The sequence below is a fragment of the Dermacentor andersoni genome, chromosome 3 (genome assembly GCF_023375885.2).
Source record: "Dermacentor andersoni chromosome 3, qqDerAnde1_hic_scaffold, whole genome shotgun sequence".
Taxonomy (NCBI): domain Eukaryota; kingdom Metazoa; phylum Arthropoda; class Arachnida; order Ixodida; family Ixodidae; genus Dermacentor; species Dermacentor andersoni.
In genome coordinates, this window is record NC_092816.1 from 139,715,816 (window position 1) to 139,735,263 (window position 19,448).

Below are 19,448 nucleotides of genomic sequence, written 5' to 3' on the forward strand. Positions count from 1 at the left end.
TTCTACGATTACAAATTCCCTTGCACCGCACGAACGTCTCGCGGAGCAAATGAAATAGCCGACACGTACGCGGTCACGTTCTCTCGAAGTGGAGCCTCGCACGGTCCGTGCATCTGCCAGCTTCTCTGTCCCTCGCATCAGCCTTCAACAGCGTTCGTAAGGGACACCGTGCGATTCTGCGGGCTGATCAGAATCTTAGCAGTTGTGTCGGGCGCGCGTTCGTTCGGTACCTTTCGAGCAGCCGGGCCGTAATGTGTTTCGCCCTGCTCGCCGACTGCGGTTCTTCCGCCCGCTGTGCGGAAGCGTTCGAGTGCGGCGTGGTCGAGTTCGCTGCTCGGCTGGAGATGAGCGCGTACCACTTTCGCGTCGGCGACGTCCCCTGCGTCCTGTGGACGTCGCAGTTGACTGCCGCCTTCACCACCGGTCGCTGGTGAGTGTTGACCCAACTTACGCGTCTTCCGATATATCTCCTGCTGTCCGCGTGGAGCTGGGTGCCCGCGATAGTACTTGTCTATAAAGCACGCGACCGCTAGTTTAGGTTCTTGGTGGACACGGGGCTAGTGTCTAAGCTGCAAGCTCGCCGTCTGCCTGCCGCTGTCGGCTATATATGCTGTGGCCGCGACGACCATTTCTCTCTTCTATTCCCTCTCGCCTTTCCTAAGTCACTGGAACGTGCTCCCTGAAGGGCTGCAGTAAATAGCACCTTTCCCTCTCCATAATCACTCTCTCTCCGTATTATAGTCTGCAGTCATAAATGCCGTTTTATGCACAACTGGGTCTTGTCTTAAAGGGGGAAAAAAAACTTTACACCGGTATAGTGTAATACAATATGATTGACAGTATAAACTGAATACTTAGCCTACGTGGCTAGTTTTGAATCTATACCATAAAAGTCAGCATAAATTGCATCTCAAAGCAAAAAGCAAAAGTAGATTATATACATGATTTAAAGTTATGTGCTAATGATGGAATAGCATTTGGAAGTTTTCTAATGAAGCTGGGTACTTCATTCCAGAGTTTTGCACTGACAAATGATACGTGATACGTGGGATAGAAGTTGCACTTACTAGGAGTAGTTTTTCGTTTAGAAGCAAATACTACACACTAAGCCTTTTTGGAGTTTAAAAACAAGTTTGTTAGTTTGAAACCGTGCTCAAGTATTCTGCAGCTCAATTTGTTTTCTGCTTCCTGCAGTGACTGTCCTGGAATTATTAGAGCTGTTTCATCCGCGTCTAAGATAGAATGAGAAAATCTGACTGATCTAGGATAATCGTTACTGAAGAGAGAAGGGTATTGGACCCAGTACCGATCCTTGTGGAACGTCCGTTTTACTGTCTATAGTGAAGATTCTTTGCCTCTAATTGCTACGTATTGCTTACGATTTGTTAAATAGCTGCTAAAAATCCAAGTGCTTGTACTCTAAACCCATGATGTTCTAATTTTCGTAATAGTATGTACTGGTGATCTACCAAGTCAAACGCTTTTCTAATATGCGAGAATACGCCGAGTGCGAACTAGTTCTTAATAAGTGTTTGGTTTATAATTTCTGTTTGGGAGCTTACTGCAGTAGCAACAGAGTAACCAGTTCGAAAACCTTGTTGTGCGTGTGAAAGTACGGGGTATTTTTCAAGATAGCTTGTGACGTGCCTTCCAACTGGGTCTTGCCTTAGCTGCGGGCATGTGAGTTCGGGTATTAATACCTCTGTCACACAAGCACGCAAAAACTCTTTTACCTAAGCGGTCCTTTACCGAGTTGAAAGACCTCTAATTAAAAGGAGTTGCGCTGCAGACACACGGCGCGGGCGATCTCCTTTTATCGTTTCCTTCCGAACACGCTATGGAAAGCATGGCGCTAGATTCTGAAACAAAACCAGTTAGAATAAACCAACGTATTTCAATATAGAAATTAGAAACGTACTATAATATGCTTGTTTTAGTGAATTTAGATACAGTTTATTCGAAAAGGTTAAATTAAAGAAGATTTAATAAGGTAGCTTCAAGAGTCTTCGCAGAAGTAGCAAATTTTACATGTTCGTCTAGCAACCTTGGGCCACTGTTTACATCGGAGTCAACATGGAGGTCGAGAATATGGGGGACTGCACGGACACGAAGGAAAAAGTCGAAATAGCATGCATTTTGGCAAGGATTCTTGCTGCAGAGAGCGAAGCAGACGCCGCAAAGGCAGTCAAAGACCGTATTAAGCGGCAGTTGCTACTCAACGGGTGTACATTTTATGCCTTGGCGCTTCCCACGAGAGTCTGCAACCGATCGACGTGGGCTTTCATCCGCCACGAAAAGTGGTTCGAGGAGACTGTGCCTCACCTCGGTGGCCACAACTTCAAGCAGTCGTTTCGAGTGAACCCCTCAACGTTCCGGTTTCTCGTGGAAAGTCTGCGCCATGTGCTCGAAAAACAAGTTACCAACATGCGTGACCCGATCACTGCGGAAAAGCGTGTCGCCATTGGCCTCTACAAATTGTGCTCTTCTGCCGAAGATAGAACTGTGGCAAACCTCTTCGGCGTTGGGCGCTCATCCGTCAACGTCATTTACAGAGAGTTTTGCGCAGCTGTTGTCTCTGTGCTCGAAAGTGACTGGATCAGAATGATTACTGAAGAGGAAATGCCTAGGCACATCCAAGAGTTCGAAGCCGTGTGCGATTTCCCTCAAGCTGTCGGTGCCCTTGATGGCTGCCATTTCCCTATTTCGCCTCCAAAGAAGTACGCCACCGACTACTACAACTACAAGGGTTGGTAAGTGGCCACGATTTAACTTATTTCATGTAAGTGTTCTGTTTGGGCCCATTTTTATAGTAGTAAAAAAAAGTAACTGACTGACCCATATTTTATTGCTAAGTAAAATGTTATTCAATTTTACCAGCAGCTCTTAAGAAAACGCGTAATTTGGTTCGCAGTCTTGCAGTGTTTAGCAGCGACAATTTTAATGCGACGACGAAAAGAGTTCTCCGCAGGACTGCAACTCCTATACGATGTAGAGTACGCTAACAGCGACCGGTTGTGGCATTATGTGAAATAATGTAATCCGAGCTGCACTCACAGCTATTAATAAAAGCAAACTGTAAAATCGCATCACAGTAACTAAAGGCAGTGAACTCAGCAGTGCCATGCTGCACTAACCTTTATTCACTTTGCACTTTGTTTTTTCTTGCAGGCACAGTATTATCCTACTAGCATTGGTCGACCACAAGTATCGATTCAGATACTGCAATGTCGGTGCCCCAGGACGCTGCCACGACGCACATGTGTTTGGTGTTTCACGGCTGTCGAAGATTGTCAACAGTCCCCTTTTCAAAGCACCTGTTGCCGCAGTGGGTACCACAGCAGTCCCACCGATAATATTATGCGATCAAGCATTTCCACTAACCCCAAACCTCATGAAGCCATTTGGACACCGAACTGTCATCAGTGAAGCTGAAAGGAATTTCAACTGTCATTTATCTGGAGCAAGGAGGATAGTTGAAAACGCATTCGGAAGGCTAAAGGCCCGGTTCCGTTTCATTGCGAAAAGAATGGAGTGTTCTGTTGGCAATGCCCGTTTGGCTATACGAGCATGCTGCGTGCTCAATAACATTTGCGAGCACTTCAACGACAGTGTCCACCCACAGTGGTTAAGTGAGGTGCAGCAGTCCAATGCTACATTTCCACAGCCATCACGCAGAACAGAAGCTGAAATTGGAAATGCATCCGCCATCAGGACAGCACTTGTGGAATATTACAAGCGAAGGAACTGAACGCAAGAGTCCCAAGAATCAGCAACAATTGTGGAACACCATGTCAGTTTTTACTAAAAAACTTCAACATTGCATCTACAAGTTTCTCTTGCAACTTGAGCCCCTCTTTACGGAGATCCATTTCCATTTTGTGCGCATCAGCAAACTGCTCTCTCTGCCGTCGCTGCTCCTCAAGCATCCTTTCTTGAAAGTCGCCAGCCGGTTGCCTTCTCTTCCTGCGGGCACATTCGGAACTGCCACTTGCGAGGTTCCTGGATTCAACCTGTTGTACTGGCGACTCGGAAGGTGAACAATCTTCGGCGACGTCTTCACAAGAAGCAGAGCCGGAATCAAGCATGTCGAAGATCAGCTGCGTTTGAAGAAGGGATCCGAAATACATTGACCACATTAGTTGATGTGTGAAGCGGTAAACAATTAGTTCAGGGTTTTTACTTGCAAGAGAGCTGCCTCTCCTTGCGTGTATGTATTCACGTTTTTTTATTTTAGAGTCTGCATTTTTTTTATTCTCCAAACAGCGCACTGCCAAGCTTGCAAAATGAACAGCGCGTGAGCACAAGCAGAAATGAACCACAGTATTAACAAGAGCAGTCCGCTACACTGCAGGGTTGTGCAGATTATGGGCTTGGCAGCACAGCTGATGCTACATTATGTCTTGAAATTTAGTTGACTGTAATAAAGCATATATAGTCTCCACTATGCATTTCTTACTTCTTCGACGGAGGCAGTGCTGCTTGTTGTGCTCTCGCTGCACCCAGCCTCTTCCATTAAAGATGTATCGTGAACAGGCAGGGATCCTAGAAACCTATGGACTTCGGAGAAGAATGGCCAGCTCGGCGGTGATGACCCTGTTGTCATGTGTTTCAGGCAGCTCCTGGATAAGAAAACGAAAGAACTAAAATTTTATATACTCAAAATGTAAAGATATACACAGAGCAAAACGTTTGCCGATAGATACAAACGCGACTTGATGGTACAGAAAGCCTGAGAAGCGAAGGTAACCCTTTTTACTCGAAAAAATTTAAAGTTTCTCATGTTTTCTTGTCTGAGAACAACGCTTGCGCATGGTCCGAGAAAAATGCAAACCGTAGTCACATCTGCAGAAATGAAAACATGCAGACGACTTCCTGCTTCGTATTATATGTTGCCGTGAGAAGGCGTACAATATAATGTGAAATGCGCCTGTCCATAAGTTAAGGTTCCCGTTATCTTGTGACGAACGAAATCATGCTATTGACGACCTGCGCGGGTTGTCATTCTTCGCCGCATGTGAAGGCGAATTTGCGTTTACTCAGACCGACTCGCACTGTAAAGGAATTGCAGAAACAGCCTTTAGCGCGTCGTCGACTTTCGTGTGTGCAGGGCGCAGTTCAGCCCTGCAAAATTCGACGCTAGCTGAAATGAAGGGTCTCTGCCTTAAAACCTTCGTTACTACGGCTCCGTCCGCTAGATTAGGGTTCCGTCGCTGCCTACTACGGAAACAACGTTCGATGCTGAGGTCGCGACACCACAAACGAGAGCTTGCAGCTTGCGACCACAGCCTGAAGCCGCTTCAAGGTAAATTTAGCGCTCACAGCTTACTGCTGTGCTTTGTCTTACCTGTAGGTCTGTCCCAGGTTCTCTATCTTGCTGTGCACTTGCGCCTTTGTGCGAGGTACACCCATGCTCGTCAATGCTTGTGCAATGCCATCGTAAACGCCTCCGTTGTGCTTCTGCGCACGCAGCGAGGGCAGGTTGTCTTCCCATAACTTGATTAACGCCCAGGTGTCTCTCTCCGACCACTGTACCCGCGGTTTTCTTTGGCGTGCCGGAGGCTGTTCGTCGGTACCGCTCGCCGTAGCCATGGTCGCAGAAAATGGCGCGAATTTGCATCGTCTGTTAGCGTCACGTGATATTTTCGAACTGCTTACGAGAGTGCCGTGCAAAAAGTGCAAAACTGCGCCTACTTAAGGTTCAACGAAAGACAAAACCCTTTTTTGTGATGTGTACACTTGAAATAAAAATGCACTTTTGCTTCGTTTCTTTATTGCATGATAATTACTGGTGCCCACTGCGTTGGAGGCTACGCCTTTCCAGCCGTAAAAGAGATCGGTGATCTCCGGTTTCGGAAAAGACCGCTTCTGAAAAAGAGATTAAACTTTGGCGTGTGTCTGCGGATGCAACTCCTTTGTGTGAGATGTCTTTTTCTTCAAATGCCTTTAAAGTGCTCGTGTGACAGGGGTATAAGTTTGGGTATTAAGTTTGTTCGGGTATATTAGACCCACAAAGTGCTGTCATCTGCTTCTCAAAATATTCTTACAGCTTAAAATGCGCGCCACTGTCATGTTGGCGTGTTATCCCCACCTTTGTGTTGATCTGTACATGCTCGGGTCCAAATGAAGATGCTGCTGGGCATTCAGATTCGAACAGGGAATATATATATATATATATATATATATATATATATAATATATAATATCGTAAGGGAGAGTGATGCTGACAATTGGCTGTCCGCCAGAACGCCTCTTCTGCCTCATCTTCTCTAGCACCCTAGCCTGAGTGCATCTTTCTCCTCATTACACTCGGCCACACTGCTGAAGATAGCTCACATGGTTGTGAAGGCGCGCTGGTGACGGAAAACCGTTGCATACAAGAAGTGACAATGGAAGTAGTCATCCTTATGACCGTCCAGTGCGCAGCCACTTCTCGGGGTCAGCATTGACTGTTACGCTGTGATTGCAGCTCTTGCCGATAATTATCTTGACGCATTTGAAAAAGCGGGGCAGGCGATCTCACACACTGAACCGCAGTCTGTCTCACAAAGTGGGGTCGATCACACTGGTTGCGGTCAGTCGCAGGGCGAAGGCGTTCCGAGGTGCTCGAAGCTGCTGGTCTTGACGAAGCGTCGCGCGCAGCCAGACTGTCCTCTTCAGAAGCTGTACCATCGGCAGAAGATGATTGGCCTGCGATGTGCATTGTGAAAGGCGGTGTTGCGAGCTTTTCAAAGATCGAACCAGGGGACAGCTGTGTCCTGTTAATGTTGGCGTCTGGCACCACGTGTTGAAAGGAATTTCAACCGACCATCTCACCCTGCCTCGTCGAAATGAGGCGTAACTTCGCCTGCTATTGTTGGCGTCCCGATCCACGAGCAGAAAGAACCTTCTCTCACCCGACCTTCTTCCACCAGGCCTCGTCGAAATGAAGCGTGACTTTCTAATTCGCCATGACCATTTCGAGTGTCTGCCTGTCTGCCGGAAGCCCCGCAGTGTACAGGCCGCTTTTGTGTGTGTATGTGTGGGTGCTTGTGCGAGTTTAGAGAGACCCTTTTCTCGAATTCGACCTAGAGAAGAACTTCCACGAACCCGCAACGCGCACAAGAGGCGGACAGGCGTCTACAATTCCAGGAGGCGGGACGACCTCTTCCTTTCAGCAGGCTCGGTATAACCAGAGGAGGAGGGGCCCTCTTTCTGTGCCGGTCACGTGACGTCGACGGAAGCAAGATCCCACCCACGGTTGTAGAGAGCCTATTTAAGGTGCTCTGAAATGTACTTTGGAACACTTCATGCTCTTCTCATTTTCTTTCATCTACCGTTGAATAAACCGTGCAAGTTTCGCGCTAGAAATCGTCTCGCCCTTGCTTGGTTGCCATGGTCTACCGGATGCCTGCAGCCCGCCGACAATGCCACGCTACCCAATAAGTAACGTCGGTCGAGCTTCGATAGGCAGGCGCCACTACTACTCTGCAGCAGTGCGATACGCTACCCTGGAGTACGCAACAGTCCGCTAAAACTGGTGGTCTTTCTCGTACCTGGTCTCTTGAGCGTTTCTTGCAGTCGCGAATGAATGTCTCCGTATTCGGCTGGTGATGGCAGCGAAGTCGGCAGGTATGGTTCCGGCAGGGTCACAAGTATTTTATGTTCGAGTTCCGTGGACAGATTGGCGGGGTCCTGGAGTTGTAGCGCTCCGTCATCGGAGCTCAACGAAATACAAGGTGATGCTTTATCCATACCCACGGTACCGAAGATGATGACGGGCCCGCAATACCCAGCGGTAAAGCTTGTCGGTGCTCTTCGATTCAAACCTCGTTTTCGGCGGCTGTCCTTTTGAGCTGAACCTCGAGCATGCGCCTGGAGGCCTGCCGACAGTAGGCCACAGATGGGGCGGTGGTCCGCTGAGTTCTATCCACCGCCTGGTGTGGCTCTGATATCGTCGTCCGGTGAGCCAACGCACCCATGTGTGCAAGCTAAGGCGAAATTTGCAATTGCGTCGCCGACTGCGGTGAATGGGATGTGATCTCGGGCTCTGACTGACATTGTGGTATAAGATGTCGAAGCACAGCCCGAGACCCGTGGCAGAAAAAGTAGCCAGTAACCGGGGTCTACAGCAGGTCAAGCCGCTGGCCCATCTGCCAAGAACCTTGTCGGGTGCACGTGCAGTGGCAAGATGGTGCTGCTTCTGAACTTCGCGGGGTTGCCATTGCAGAAACTCCGGTGGCATAGGCGGCCATGCAAAAGTAAGAGCGCGTCGTCCACTTACCCACTCTGGGGTGGGACTGACGGCGACACCCGGTGAGCTAGTGCCTGCGGCAACGCCGCCTGCAGGCCTTTCTACTGAGATGCTGCTGGGCATGACTGCCGCATCAAGGCGGTGTATATCACGCGCCCCGTCCACGGAGCAGAGATGGCTAGAGTCACCACAGGCACAGGATAGCCGGCTGAAAGCAGCTGACAAAGCTTCAGTCCATTCAAGCCAGGACCAGTGCCTGATGCCTGCGTACTCGTGCCGTGCCTTGGCCCCACCACGAAGTCGATTTGCTGCAACCGTCAATTTGGCGAACGCCGAGCATGTTCCACTTCCAACTAAAGGTCGGCGTCATCCGGAAACCCACGGAACTCTGGTAGTTACGAAACAGATGTAAGGCTGTAGGCGAGAATCCGGAGGTTCCCCAGGCGACGCAGTCCAATTGCTCTGAGAGCAGCGAGATGGATCGCATGAGGTCCGCGACGCTGTAGGACAAGCCGCTCGAGGAGCCACGAGCTGCATCCACGGAGAATACGGCAGCTGCAAAACTCGCGGCACCTGAACCGAAGGCCAAAGGAGCTTGAACGCCATCCGTTGAGCCAGGGGCAATAGCGGCCGCGGTCCTCACGGCAGCCGGAAGCATAGTCGCGGGAGCGTGAACAGCATCCCTTGGTGGCTGATAGGTCCATGATGTTGTGGGGAAGAGCTCCATGCCAGGGGAAGCGTGGGCGGCTTTCCCTGGCCATAGGAGGCATCCGGGACGGCGATGATCTGTGTCCAAGGCAGCGTGGACGGCATGCTTTGGTGGCTTGGAAATCGAGGTAGTTCTCAGGTACGGCATCTATGACACGGGATGCGTTGACGGCGTACCCTCGCCGGAAGGAAACAGGACGGCTAGATGCAGGGGGATGCAAGGCCTCCGCAGTACGGCGCTTAAGGCTGGAGTGCCTTATGACTGGCTTTCATCGACTGCGCCATTGTAAAGGGGAGTGAGAGAAGCAGACAATTGGCCGTCCGGCAGAACGCCTGTTCTGTCTTCTCATCTTATTTAGCCCCGCCGTGCGAGCAACCTAGCCTTAGTTCATCTCTCTCTCTCCTCATTACGATATATATATATATATATATATATATATATATATATATATATATATATATATATATATATATATCACAGGAATTACTAATTCAGGCCCGATTGTTCCCCACCACAAGGGCTTGAGTCTTCACAATGTACAGTCAACCTCGGAAGCTAAGAAACCGCGGGATGTGAGAAAAAACTTAATGTCTCCACAGCTTCGGAACGCAACCTGGTACAATAGACTTCCATTAATTCAGCTATGGTGAATTCGATTTTTATGTTAATTTGATCTCGAACGAAAGTCCCGGCCGGTAGCCATGCGTTTCAATAACCCCAAACTTTCCTTATTTCGATCCTAAAATTGTCCTTTGCCGTACAGTTCGAATTGGACCAGTCAACGCGCACGCATCTGAGCACTTTGGTGATTGACCCCCACTAGCGACCCCTTTGTGGTAGCGTCTGTCTCGGCGGAGCTTAGGAGACAGTAAATGCGTTGAACACACGTCCTTTCCCTTCAAAAACTCCTATCTTCTTCCTGTCCTAGGAATATTTTCAAGCAATAAACGTAGCTCACCAATGACTTTCTTTTCATAATTTTTCATAACTTATTAATTGGTAAAAATACAGAATATTACATGTGCATAGTATACATAAGGAGGTCCCATAGTCGGAAGACTATATCGGGACCTCGTCTTAAAGACACTTATGGTGGTATACAATGTTTAAAGCAACAGTAGTACAGATGAGAGCTAAGAGTAATAGGAAAACATGTTTATAGGATATGAGTAATAACAACACTTGTTAACAACATGACAGTAAGAAAACAGAACAAAATTAGAAAAAAAAACAGGCAATATCAGTAAGTATTTATTATGAATGCTTTTGGTTGTGTTTTAAATTGGTATAAATTTTTTGCATATTTGATTATAGGTGGTACAGTATTCCAAAGCGATATCGAGGAAAATTCTGCAGTCTGTTTACCATAGTTAGTACGCACTTTAGGTAAACGGAAATTATTATTGAGTGCAAATCTAGTGTGACTACGAGCTATCGGGTCACAAGGTGAGAAGCAGATCGATGGTTGTTCTTTAGTCGTATATTTGTAGAATAAAATCCTTAGATTATATTTGGTGAGTTCTGAAATAGGATGTTTCCATGTAGCGGTGATTTTCCATTTGCAAAGCGTGAACTGTTTGTAACAATCCCTATGGATTGGTTCTGGATTACCTGGAGGAATGCCAAGTGAGCGTTATAAGTGTTACGGTATTTACGTATTACGGTATTTACCCAGTTCTAATGTGCGGCTTTCTTTTTGATGAAAAATGGACCGAAAGTTGTCTGCGTGGGGCAGTCGAATATGAAACCAAACTGCCTTCACATCCTTTGTATGCTTTACCACTTAACATGGATGTACTGCGGCTAAGCTGATCTTAGGAAAGCGGCCGCGATGGTGCAACACTTAATAGACCCTTGCTCATTTTTCATGCTGTAATATCGCGTGCGCATTAGATTTGTACTTGTTTAGTAGCTTCAATGTTATCTCTGCGTTAGTTTTATAATTTAGACACAAAAGGCGGCGCGCTTTTCATTGTTGGGTTTGTTAGAATCAGGCAAATACCCAGAATATGAACAGTATATTTAATTCGATCCTGAGGTCCATGAATTTTAGCAGTCGACTGTACATTTTCTGTTTCGGCATATGACTGGTTTGCAAAGGCTTCTAGCCGAACAGTCACTGCTGACGCTCGCGTGGTGTGCAGCCTGGTTTATTGACTGCATTTTGTTGCCGAAAGTGGTGGTGTAAGAACCCACAATATTGAGATCATGAATCTTGTGATCTACATACCGAGCTCTACATATGCGGTCTTCATACGCTGTGGTGGAACAAGGTCCAGGGTTTGATTCTCTGCTACGGCAGCCTCATTCTAGTGGGGGAAGAATGCAAAAGCGCTTGTTTCGCTATTTGTATGCACGTTGGAGAACTCTGTGTGGTCATAATTAATCCTGGACGCCCCCTCTATGGCATCCCTCACAACCTGCTGTGTAGTTCAAGCACGCTCGGCTCTGCAGTCTAGTCTGGCCCTGAATTCATACCTTCATCTGCGCTCGTACGTTGCGGTAGCTCATAGTACCCTGTGAGCTCGGCTTGTGTTGCGTCTTTATTGATGTTGTGCATGTGCTTTGTGACACAGAAGGGCTCTTCTTTCTTGATTGCTCATGAAAGGGTGTTTATTTAGTGCACAGCATCAGAGAATGCCAAGCACGGAGGCGTCCAGTGATGTTTCCTATAACTTACAGCAAGACACAGCTTGCGGTGACATGGTCAGGGTTTGTTGCTGCTCACTTTGTCATATTTTGCGAGGCTTCAGTAATCTTTATGCGGCCGCTGCTGTTCAGAAGGGCTTCTTATAGGAATGTCTGGCTTTCTTCCAAAGCCTTTTGTATCGACTCCTACAAAAAGCTGTGGGAGAAAGGAGTCACTGACTCTTAAACTTTACTATAAGAGGCTTGGAAGAGGTGATGATGTCGACTAGCAGGAGGTGATGAGGTGGTAGGATGTTCAATGGTATCATTTTGGTTGGCACCCTCTAACAATAATTTTCGTTGTTGGCCTCAATTGTCTGAGTGCTCTCGTTAGGGAAAGCCAATTCCAAGGAAGATTCTTGGTATATCGCAAGTTCCAGGAGCCCCGAATACTGAAACTTATCCCTAAGGATTGTAGCATGAAAGTACAGCTCGTAAGTTTGTTGAATACCGCATCTACTCGCATAATGATCGCACTTCCTCGTTAAAATAAATTGCCGCAAATTCAGGGGTGCGATCATTGCGTAAGTTAAATTTCCCACAAAAAGAAAATGTTGTTTCATCCCGCATTTGCTGCGGGATGACAACAGGTCAACAAACAGGCGGCTGCCGCTGTAACCGTGCGGGCCACCAACACAAAAATGGCGGCCGGCGGAGCAAGCCGAATGCGTCTAATGCGATTTTTTTTTCTTTTGGCGAGTACATTGCACGCATTGAAACAGTTTCTTCAGTATCAGTAATGAATAATATCATTAATATCGGCGAGTCTGCGGCAATAACATAGCCATGTCTACTTTGAGGGGACAGAAACGGAGATGGGCGTGCTTAGCTGCCAGTGACATAGCAACACATGGCGGGTATGCTGTGGAAACTGTGGCATTTGTCTTCACTACTATCCTAATACGGCATGTTTCCGCTAAGGGTGGGTGAATATCTTAGCTGTGCTACAAGCATTGGCGTTCGAATAGGGTACGCTTCTAATGTATCAGTGTAAACGTGGCTACTATCGTTGCCGCTCGCGATTTGTTGCTTGCCCAAGAGTGCAGATGAGAAGAACCAACGGCGCCTTTTTGTTGTTGTTGACCACAGCCATTATGAAGCCTACAAATAATAAAGCCAAGGCGAGTTTGGTTGTAGCTTTTTTTTTTCATGGAAGTGTGGAAAGTGATGAAAGGAATAAAATGGGGCATCTGCTTAAGAATGTTTCGTGTGTGCAGACCGCTAGGTATGTCTTGAAGAGTTGTCCGCACAGCATTCGACAGATGGTAAGTGCGATCATCATTAGCTATATTTGGCACACGACATATTCTTGCGGCAAGTTTGGGGTGCAATCATTACACGGGAAAGAAAAAAAATTGAATTTTAACGACAAAATTCCGGGGTGCAATCAACTGTGCAAGTGCGATCATTATGCAAGTAAATAGGTTATATAGTGCACCAAAACTGGGACTACCAAATTTCGATATGTCGAGATTGCTTCGGAGACGTGGGGAATTGAATGCGATTTTCCCCCTTGTTTTTGACTCGCAGGTCTGCGCTGCAGTCCCTGCACAAGGCGTGTGCCAAAGCACGGGAGTGCAACTACTTCCAGGGGGGCGGAACCCATCAGTGGGTGCAGTACTATGCCGAGAGGATACAGTCGGACCAGTCCTGCCTCAACGAGTGGTACGTAACACTTCCTGCGGTTATGAGCGGTCAGCTTTCGTGTTCAGCTACTAATGGTGATGCTCTTCATTTTTCTTTTTCCTTTTTTTTTCTCTCTCATTCCAAAGGCATGCGATGGACGACTTGGTTTCCAAGAGGCCCCCGACGCCTGACTTCGATCGCTCACGGTGAGTTTCCATCCAGTAGTCTTTTTCTTTTTTTCCTTGGGCCCTCAAAGACTCAATGGACTGTCAGCTATCTCATGCTGAGGCTTGTAAAGCTGGTCTTTTCTTTTTACAAGAAGAAAGCTTACTAGGATTCAAATTAAATAATGGCATCCTTAGCGCTTTGGCTGGTATGTTACTAAAGCAACGAAAAAGATGTTGGAAAGAAGATTAGCTGACAGTGACAATATGTGGCACTCCTGTGGTGGCAGTAGATTGGCGAGGTCTATGCCATGAGGAAGAATTTGAGGGCAGAGTCCGAAATTGAGAAGTAGTTAGCCACAGCAGTTACGACGGTGTGGGGAAAAGAAATGTTGCACACCAGGAAGAGGTCGACCGCATATTCAATGTGCAGTAGATGAGCAGTGTTGATAGCCGTGGTTTCTAATTGCAACACAACATACATATATCTTTGTTTGAAAGCGCCTAAACTATTCTTTATATAAATGGTACTCACTAAAATCCGTGCAGTTCATTAAAGTCGCGCTTGTTAAAACGTGCCACGACTGTTTCACATTTGCTAGAAATCCGCACCATCATTATGACGCCTAGTAAATGACGTGCTGTTTGTGTCAAAGTGAGCAGCACCACTGTTCAAGCAAATGCCAGCATTTTTTTGTTGGCTTTCAAAACGAATCTACTTTGTGCTAGCTTTCTTGCCTTGCCACTAGTCACTGCAGTGAAGCAACATCTCACAAAACTCATTTTTGAATGGTTGGTTTACTGAAGTACTATAGCGCCAAACAGACGACACAAGAAGAAGAGACACACAAGAAGAAGAGACATAGTCATTTGGCCCTGTACACCACGTGTCATCTTCACGAACGTCACCTTCACAATCGTTCTATCGCCTTTCACCTAGTTACCATGTGATGTGTTGACAATGCGCATGTCGCGCCGCCAAATTTGCGTATACATATTGTGTGTTTCCGTCATTAAAGCATCAGTTGTCAGTAAGCGCTCGTCCGTGTCTCTTCTTCTTGTGTCGTCTGTTTGGCGCTATAGTACTTCAGTAAATATGCACCAACTAGCCCAACAAAAAGTTCTGCTGGTTGGTTTAGGCTAAAGCCTGTGTTACCTAAACCTACCACATAGATCTAGTCTTGTTGCAAGCAACTTTGTTTCCTTGCTTGCTATTACTTCTTTTTTTCTTTTCCTTTTTTTGAGTGTCTGATATATATTTTTGGCAAAGAGAGCGATGTAGAGGGAAAGGTAGGGAGGTTAACCAAGGACGTGCCCGGTTGGCTATGCCATTTTGCTTGTACCATTATGTGTGTGATGCAAGAGAAATGGCATATCGACCTCCTGACGGCCTGGCATGATGCTGCCTTCTGTAATGCCTTACAAGTTGTGCAGCGAGACTAGCCGCAGTGTAGGGTAGCTAACCGGGCACATACTTGGTTAACTTCCCTACCTTTCCCTCTTCGTCTATCTCTCTCTCATTATGTGGGATGGAATAACCTTATGGCATGATTTTCGACACCTGTTGCTTGTTAATGCTTAAACAAATCACTTCGTAGCGCCCGCATGTTGAGGTTGATGTTTTGTTTTTTTCCTTCCCAATAAGTAAGGTATTGGCACTTCTACTGGGCCCATGTTGCCCTTGTAGTGCGAGATACGCAAGCATATTTCACTTGTGACTATCATATTACGTATGAATATGGCATACGAATCTTGTGTGAAACATCCAGCTGGCGTTTCCTTTTACAGAAATTTTAATAACGCGATAAGCATTTTTTGGGAACTTCACGCAGTTTGTGATGTCTGTTCGGCTGTCGATCCTTGGCTAACCTCTTTCACATCAACTTGGGCCACTGGGTAGTCCATGGTCTAATGGGTAAAGCATCGGGCTGCTGTGCTGAGAGAACCACGTTCAAAACTGTAGGATTAACTTTGGTCACCGAGTATTGTGACATGTGTAGCTATTAAATGACAAAAAAAAAAATCCTTTAAAATTTATGTGGTGCTAGGTGCTATCAAACCCATGTCACATGCGGGTTTCTGTCTCGTGCATACATTGTATTTTGTGCATTTTGGTGGTGGCAATATGGCGTGTTGCTACATTGCTTCAACACTATTCGCATTTATGTCTGCCTTCATGGTGGGCTGGGTTCTGCTGGAATTTCTTCTGAATTCTTTTTTTTTCTGCATATTTTTCCAGGTCATCGCAAAAAGAAGAGACAGAAGCACTTATCAGGAGCAAGTTGAAGGAGCTTATGATGTCTGTGGATCTGGATGAAGTGACCAGTAAATTTGTGAGTACATTTGTTCCCTTTCTTACATTAGCATTTAAGAGCTAATCAGCACTTTGGAGAGTGATGTGAAGGTCACATTGTCTTTGCAACCTACAGTTAAAAAAAAGAAGGCAGTGATGGCCTTACCTGGTTGGTGGTACTCTTTTTCAACTCTTATTTCATTAGCTGTCTTTGCGATTACTGGGGAAAGATGAGGTTCGTTTTGTCAGACACAATTTGTCTTTCAGTTTAGAGATGCCGTCTCAGCTTTTTTCAGCAAATTTGACTATAATAGATATAGCATGATTCTTCTGGAAACATTTCTTCTTTTCTCGTGTAAGTCATAGTCATGCTGGCTGAGGGACTTGATACAGTATCAGTGCCCCACCCATATTCAGTTTGCTTTTTGTTCAAGGCCAGTGCAGCATGCTCTGTCATTAAATGCTGCATTACAAGTGATATGTACCATTGCATTGTGCTCACAGAGATCTTTGGGGCAAATTCCTAATAAGGATTATAGTTATGGGCTTTAATCTGTCTGATTGTGCTCATAACGTATCGGCACAGAATGAGGTCAATATTTTTTTACTGTGCTAGATAACTTTCAGCAGCATTTCTACATAATGGCTCCTCATTCACCTTCACAAGATGCCATTGGGAAAAGCAGGAAACAAAGGCAGAAGTAAGGGCTAACCTTTGCTGTGGGCCTTGCAGATGCGGTCCCGGCTGGAGGAGGAGCTGGACATGAGCCTGCAGGAGTTCAAGTCCTTCATCGACCAGGAGATGCTTACCATCCTGGGTCAGATGGATGCGGCGACGGAGATCCTCGAATACCTCTACCTTGGCTCTGAGTGGAATGCCTCGAATCTGGAGGAACTGAAAGACAAAGGGCGAGTGGCTCTTTAACTTTTTGTGGCCTAAGTAACTAGGCGGCATGGAAAAGCAGACTTTGTGTGCGCTTGCTGATTTTGATGCTAGCGGTGGTAGCCATGTGGGACCTTTCTTGTTCAAGTGATCAACAGTGGTGGGACGAGGAAGGAACAGACGTTCCCTGTTTAACCACTCTTAAATCACTTTAAATCTTCATCTTCCTGTCTACCCCCGTCTGGCTTGGATATTTTAATCACTGCACACATGTGACAGAGCAGTTGTCACACTTCCACTGCATAGGTGAGGCCTTTGTCTGTACCGGAAGCTTCTGAAGATTGAAAAAATAGCAATTCTACCTTGTTGAGATGTGGCTCACTGAGAGGTTGTTCATTGTGAGAACTATGTGATTTCAGTCAATAGACTGCAAAGTTCACTGTTGTGGATACACTCAAAGCTCATTGTGTCAACTTGCTGAGTTACATAATGGCTTTGTGTAGCTATATATACATAACTGTGGAAGTCAATAGATGTGTCTGAAAAGACATGAAAGTCAGATTTAAAAAAAAAAAATTTTTTCTTTACTGTATTGTTCTGCGTTTAATTGATGCAGTTATTTGATGCACTATAGCTGCAATTTATACACCGTAGGACATTACTGCCTGCTTAGATAGGACAATGAAGGATAGGGGAGTTCAGATTTTTGGTTGACCTTGGTGAAGTGGAAATGCCTAACAAGGTGAACCAACATTGGGTCAGCAGAACAATCTTACATAAGTGAAAACTAGAAGCTTGCTTGCCATTTGCCAAATAGAAGGCACACAGAAGCAGCAACGTGCATAGTAACTGAGGAGTGCTCTGATGATTAAGTTCCTTTGAAACATGTCACATTGTAAGGGTTCAAAAAATTATTTGTTGCCTTGGATGACTTATGTTCTCTTTACGAATGGTGTTTTGCAGGGTTGGCCACATCCTCAATGTTACGCGAGAAATTGACAACTTCTATCCGGGCCTGTTCGACTACTTCAACATTCGTGTCTATGATGATGAGACGACAGAAATGCTCAAGCACTGGGATAAGACCTACAAGTATATTGCGCAAGCCAAGTAAGTTTTCTTCAAGCGTCTGCTTTCTCGCATCTGTTTTCTTCACGTGTCACACAGTGTTTATTTTTAAAGAGGAACTTTCAATTGTAAACGAAGAGCTTAATCTTCACAAGGCCTGTCATAAATTTTCGTTTTTTCTGCAAGTTATACAGTGCTTACCAGGCATCATTGTACTGCGCTAATTCATTAAAAGAATTTAGTAATAGTGGAGACCTGCCGTGGTCGCCCAGTGGCTACGGCGCTGCACGGCTTAAACTCGAGGTGACGGGTTCAATCCCCACCGCGGTGGTAGCATTTTTAATGGGTTGGAATAAAAAAGCATTCGTCTACGTACTGTGCCTTGGGTGCACATTAACCCTACCTGCCATGGTGGCTTAGCGGCTGTGGTCTTGTGCTAGCATGAAGTCGTGGGATCAAATCATGGCCGTGGCGGCCACATTTCGATGGGGGTGAAATGCAAAAACACCCATGTGCCATGCATTGGGAGCACGTTAAAAGATCCCCTGGTGGTCAAAATCAATCTGGAGTCCCCTACTACAGCATGCCTCATAATCACATCGTGGTTCTGGCACATAAAACCCCAGAATTCATTGACCCTTTAACCCTCAAATTAATTCCAAAAAAACATAGTAAATCTCCCAAATTCTTTTATGTGGTCATAATCTTTTTTGATGTCATTCTGCTCTTGAAGATATATGACTTGATTGCTTTCTGGTTAGAATTAACACAAAAATAAAAATAGTATGTGCTGTTGAGGGCAGCTTTCCCTCAATGCCTAGCGTAACTTATCTTTGGCCCTGGAAGCAGCACAACATTAAGCTGAACAAGTATGACTTGTCGTTGGCGATATTGGTGCAACCTCCCATGGTGATTACAGCTTGGGATTGGGGGCTAAAGAGTTAAAGAACCTCAGGTGATGTAAATTAATTTTGGAGCCTTTACTACGGCATGCCTCATAATAAGATTGTGGTTTTGTTGTGTAAAACCCCATATTTTAATTTAAATTAAGGAATAGTGGAGATGGAAGCATATCAAATGTTTCAAGGCAACAATGAGATGTTGTGAGCCACCTTCATTGCGATACCTCCCATTGCTTCAACTATGGTCTGCAAGTGACATTACTCATTTCAGATCGAAGAAATCATGTCGCGTTTATATCACCAGCCTCGCTTCCTTTTTTAACCCTTTCAGGGTCGATTTTTTTCGCCATATGCGACCGCCCAGGGTTGATTTTTTTCATTGCAGATTTCAATCCTTCTTAAGGACCTATCTCGAAAAAAATTTACCCGTAATTTTTCTAGGGTGACCGTAAAGTGAGAAAAAAATATCTTGCTTTCATATATATGTACTGTTTATTCATGAGTAACAACGATTAAAAAAGAAAATAAACTTACAAGAATTAAAAATTTGATGCATTGTTATACACATAAGGCTTAGAAAATGTGCACACGAGAATATTTCGCAAGTCTCAAATGTTCCTGCTCTTACACTAATATTTACGTCCATAGCATAACTGAACTGTATAGGTAAGCCCACTCAAGAAAACTGTGTGGTTGTGTGCCTGTAAAGAAAGCATAAAGTATGACAAACTTCCGCAAATGTTCATCTTATCGTCAACCAGAGGCAATTAGTTTTCACGAGTCTCCAAAAAAAAGACAAGAAAAGGAAACGCATGCACGGCGGCATCCTTCCTATGTGCACCTCTGTGAGCACTAAATGAGTGAGAAACAGGTGGTCGCCTTTTG

General features: G+C 45.7%; 3 protein-coding genes across 5 annotated transcripts in view; 2 read left to right on the top strand and 1 right to left on the bottom strand.

The window, feature by feature from the left end:
• ssh (Protein phosphatase Slingshot) overlaps positions 1–19,448 on the top strand; it is a 330,763-nt gene that overhangs the window by 295,226 nt on the left and 16,089 nt on the right. For all 3 annotated transcript variants that reach the window (XM_072287309.1, XM_050173200.3, XM_072287308.1), the window contains 5 exons: positions 13,158–13,292; positions 13,400–13,459; positions 15,657–15,750; positions 16,444–16,619; positions 17,557–17,703. In XM_072287309.1, the coding sequence (XP_072143410.1) occupies positions 13,158–13,292; positions 13,400–13,459; positions 15,657–15,750; positions 16,444–16,619; positions 17,557–17,703 (612 nt within the window). The remainder of the gene's footprint in view (positions 1–13,157; positions 13,293–13,399; positions 13,460–15,656; positions 15,751–16,443; positions 16,620–17,556; positions 17,704–19,448) is intronic.
• Positions 1,703–4,441, top strand: LOC126533661 (uncharacterized). The gene is made up of 2 exons (XM_050180846.2): positions 1,703–2,750; positions 3,169–4,441. Exons 1-2 carry the CDS (start codon positions 2,074–2,076, stop codon positions 3,746–3,748), a joined length of 1,257 nt encoding a protein of 418 aa, XP_050036803.1. The 5' UTR covers positions 1,703–2,073; the 3' UTR covers positions 3,749–4,441.
• On the bottom strand, positions 3,777–5,966 carry LOC140216775 (uncharacterized). The gene is made up of 3 exons (XM_072287307.1): positions 5,345–5,966; positions 4,457–4,619; positions 3,777–4,097 (listed from the first exon to the last, which is right to left on the bottom strand). The coding sequence occupies exons 1-3, from the start codon at positions 5,587–5,589 to the stop codon at positions 3,792–3,794; spliced, it is 714 nt and encodes a 237-aa protein (XP_072143408.1). The 5' UTR covers positions 5,590–5,966; the 3' UTR covers positions 3,777–3,791.

Bases quoted from the DNA above. Each gene is read 5' to 3' on its own strand.
- LOC126533661 (XM_050180846.2), top strand. From the start codon at position 2,074: ATGGAGGTCGAGAATATGGGGGACTGCACGGACACGAAGGAAAAAGTC. The intron at 2,751-3,168 runs GTAAGTGGCCAC...TTTTTCTTGCAG, and splicing joins TACTACAACTACAAGGGTTG to GCACAGTATTATCCTACTAG.
- LOC140216775 (XM_072287307.1), bottom strand. From the start codon at position 5,589: ATGGCTACGGCGAGCGGTACCGACGAACAGCCTCCGGCACGCCAAAGA. The intron at 4,620-5,344 runs GTAAGACAAAGC...TTTCTTATCCAG, and splicing joins AACCTGGGACAGACCTACAG to GAGCTGCCTGAAACACATGA. The intron at 4,098-4,456 runs GTAAGAAATGCA...CTTCAAACGCAG, and splicing joins GCACTGCCTCCGTCGAAGAA to CTGATCTTCGACATGCTTGA.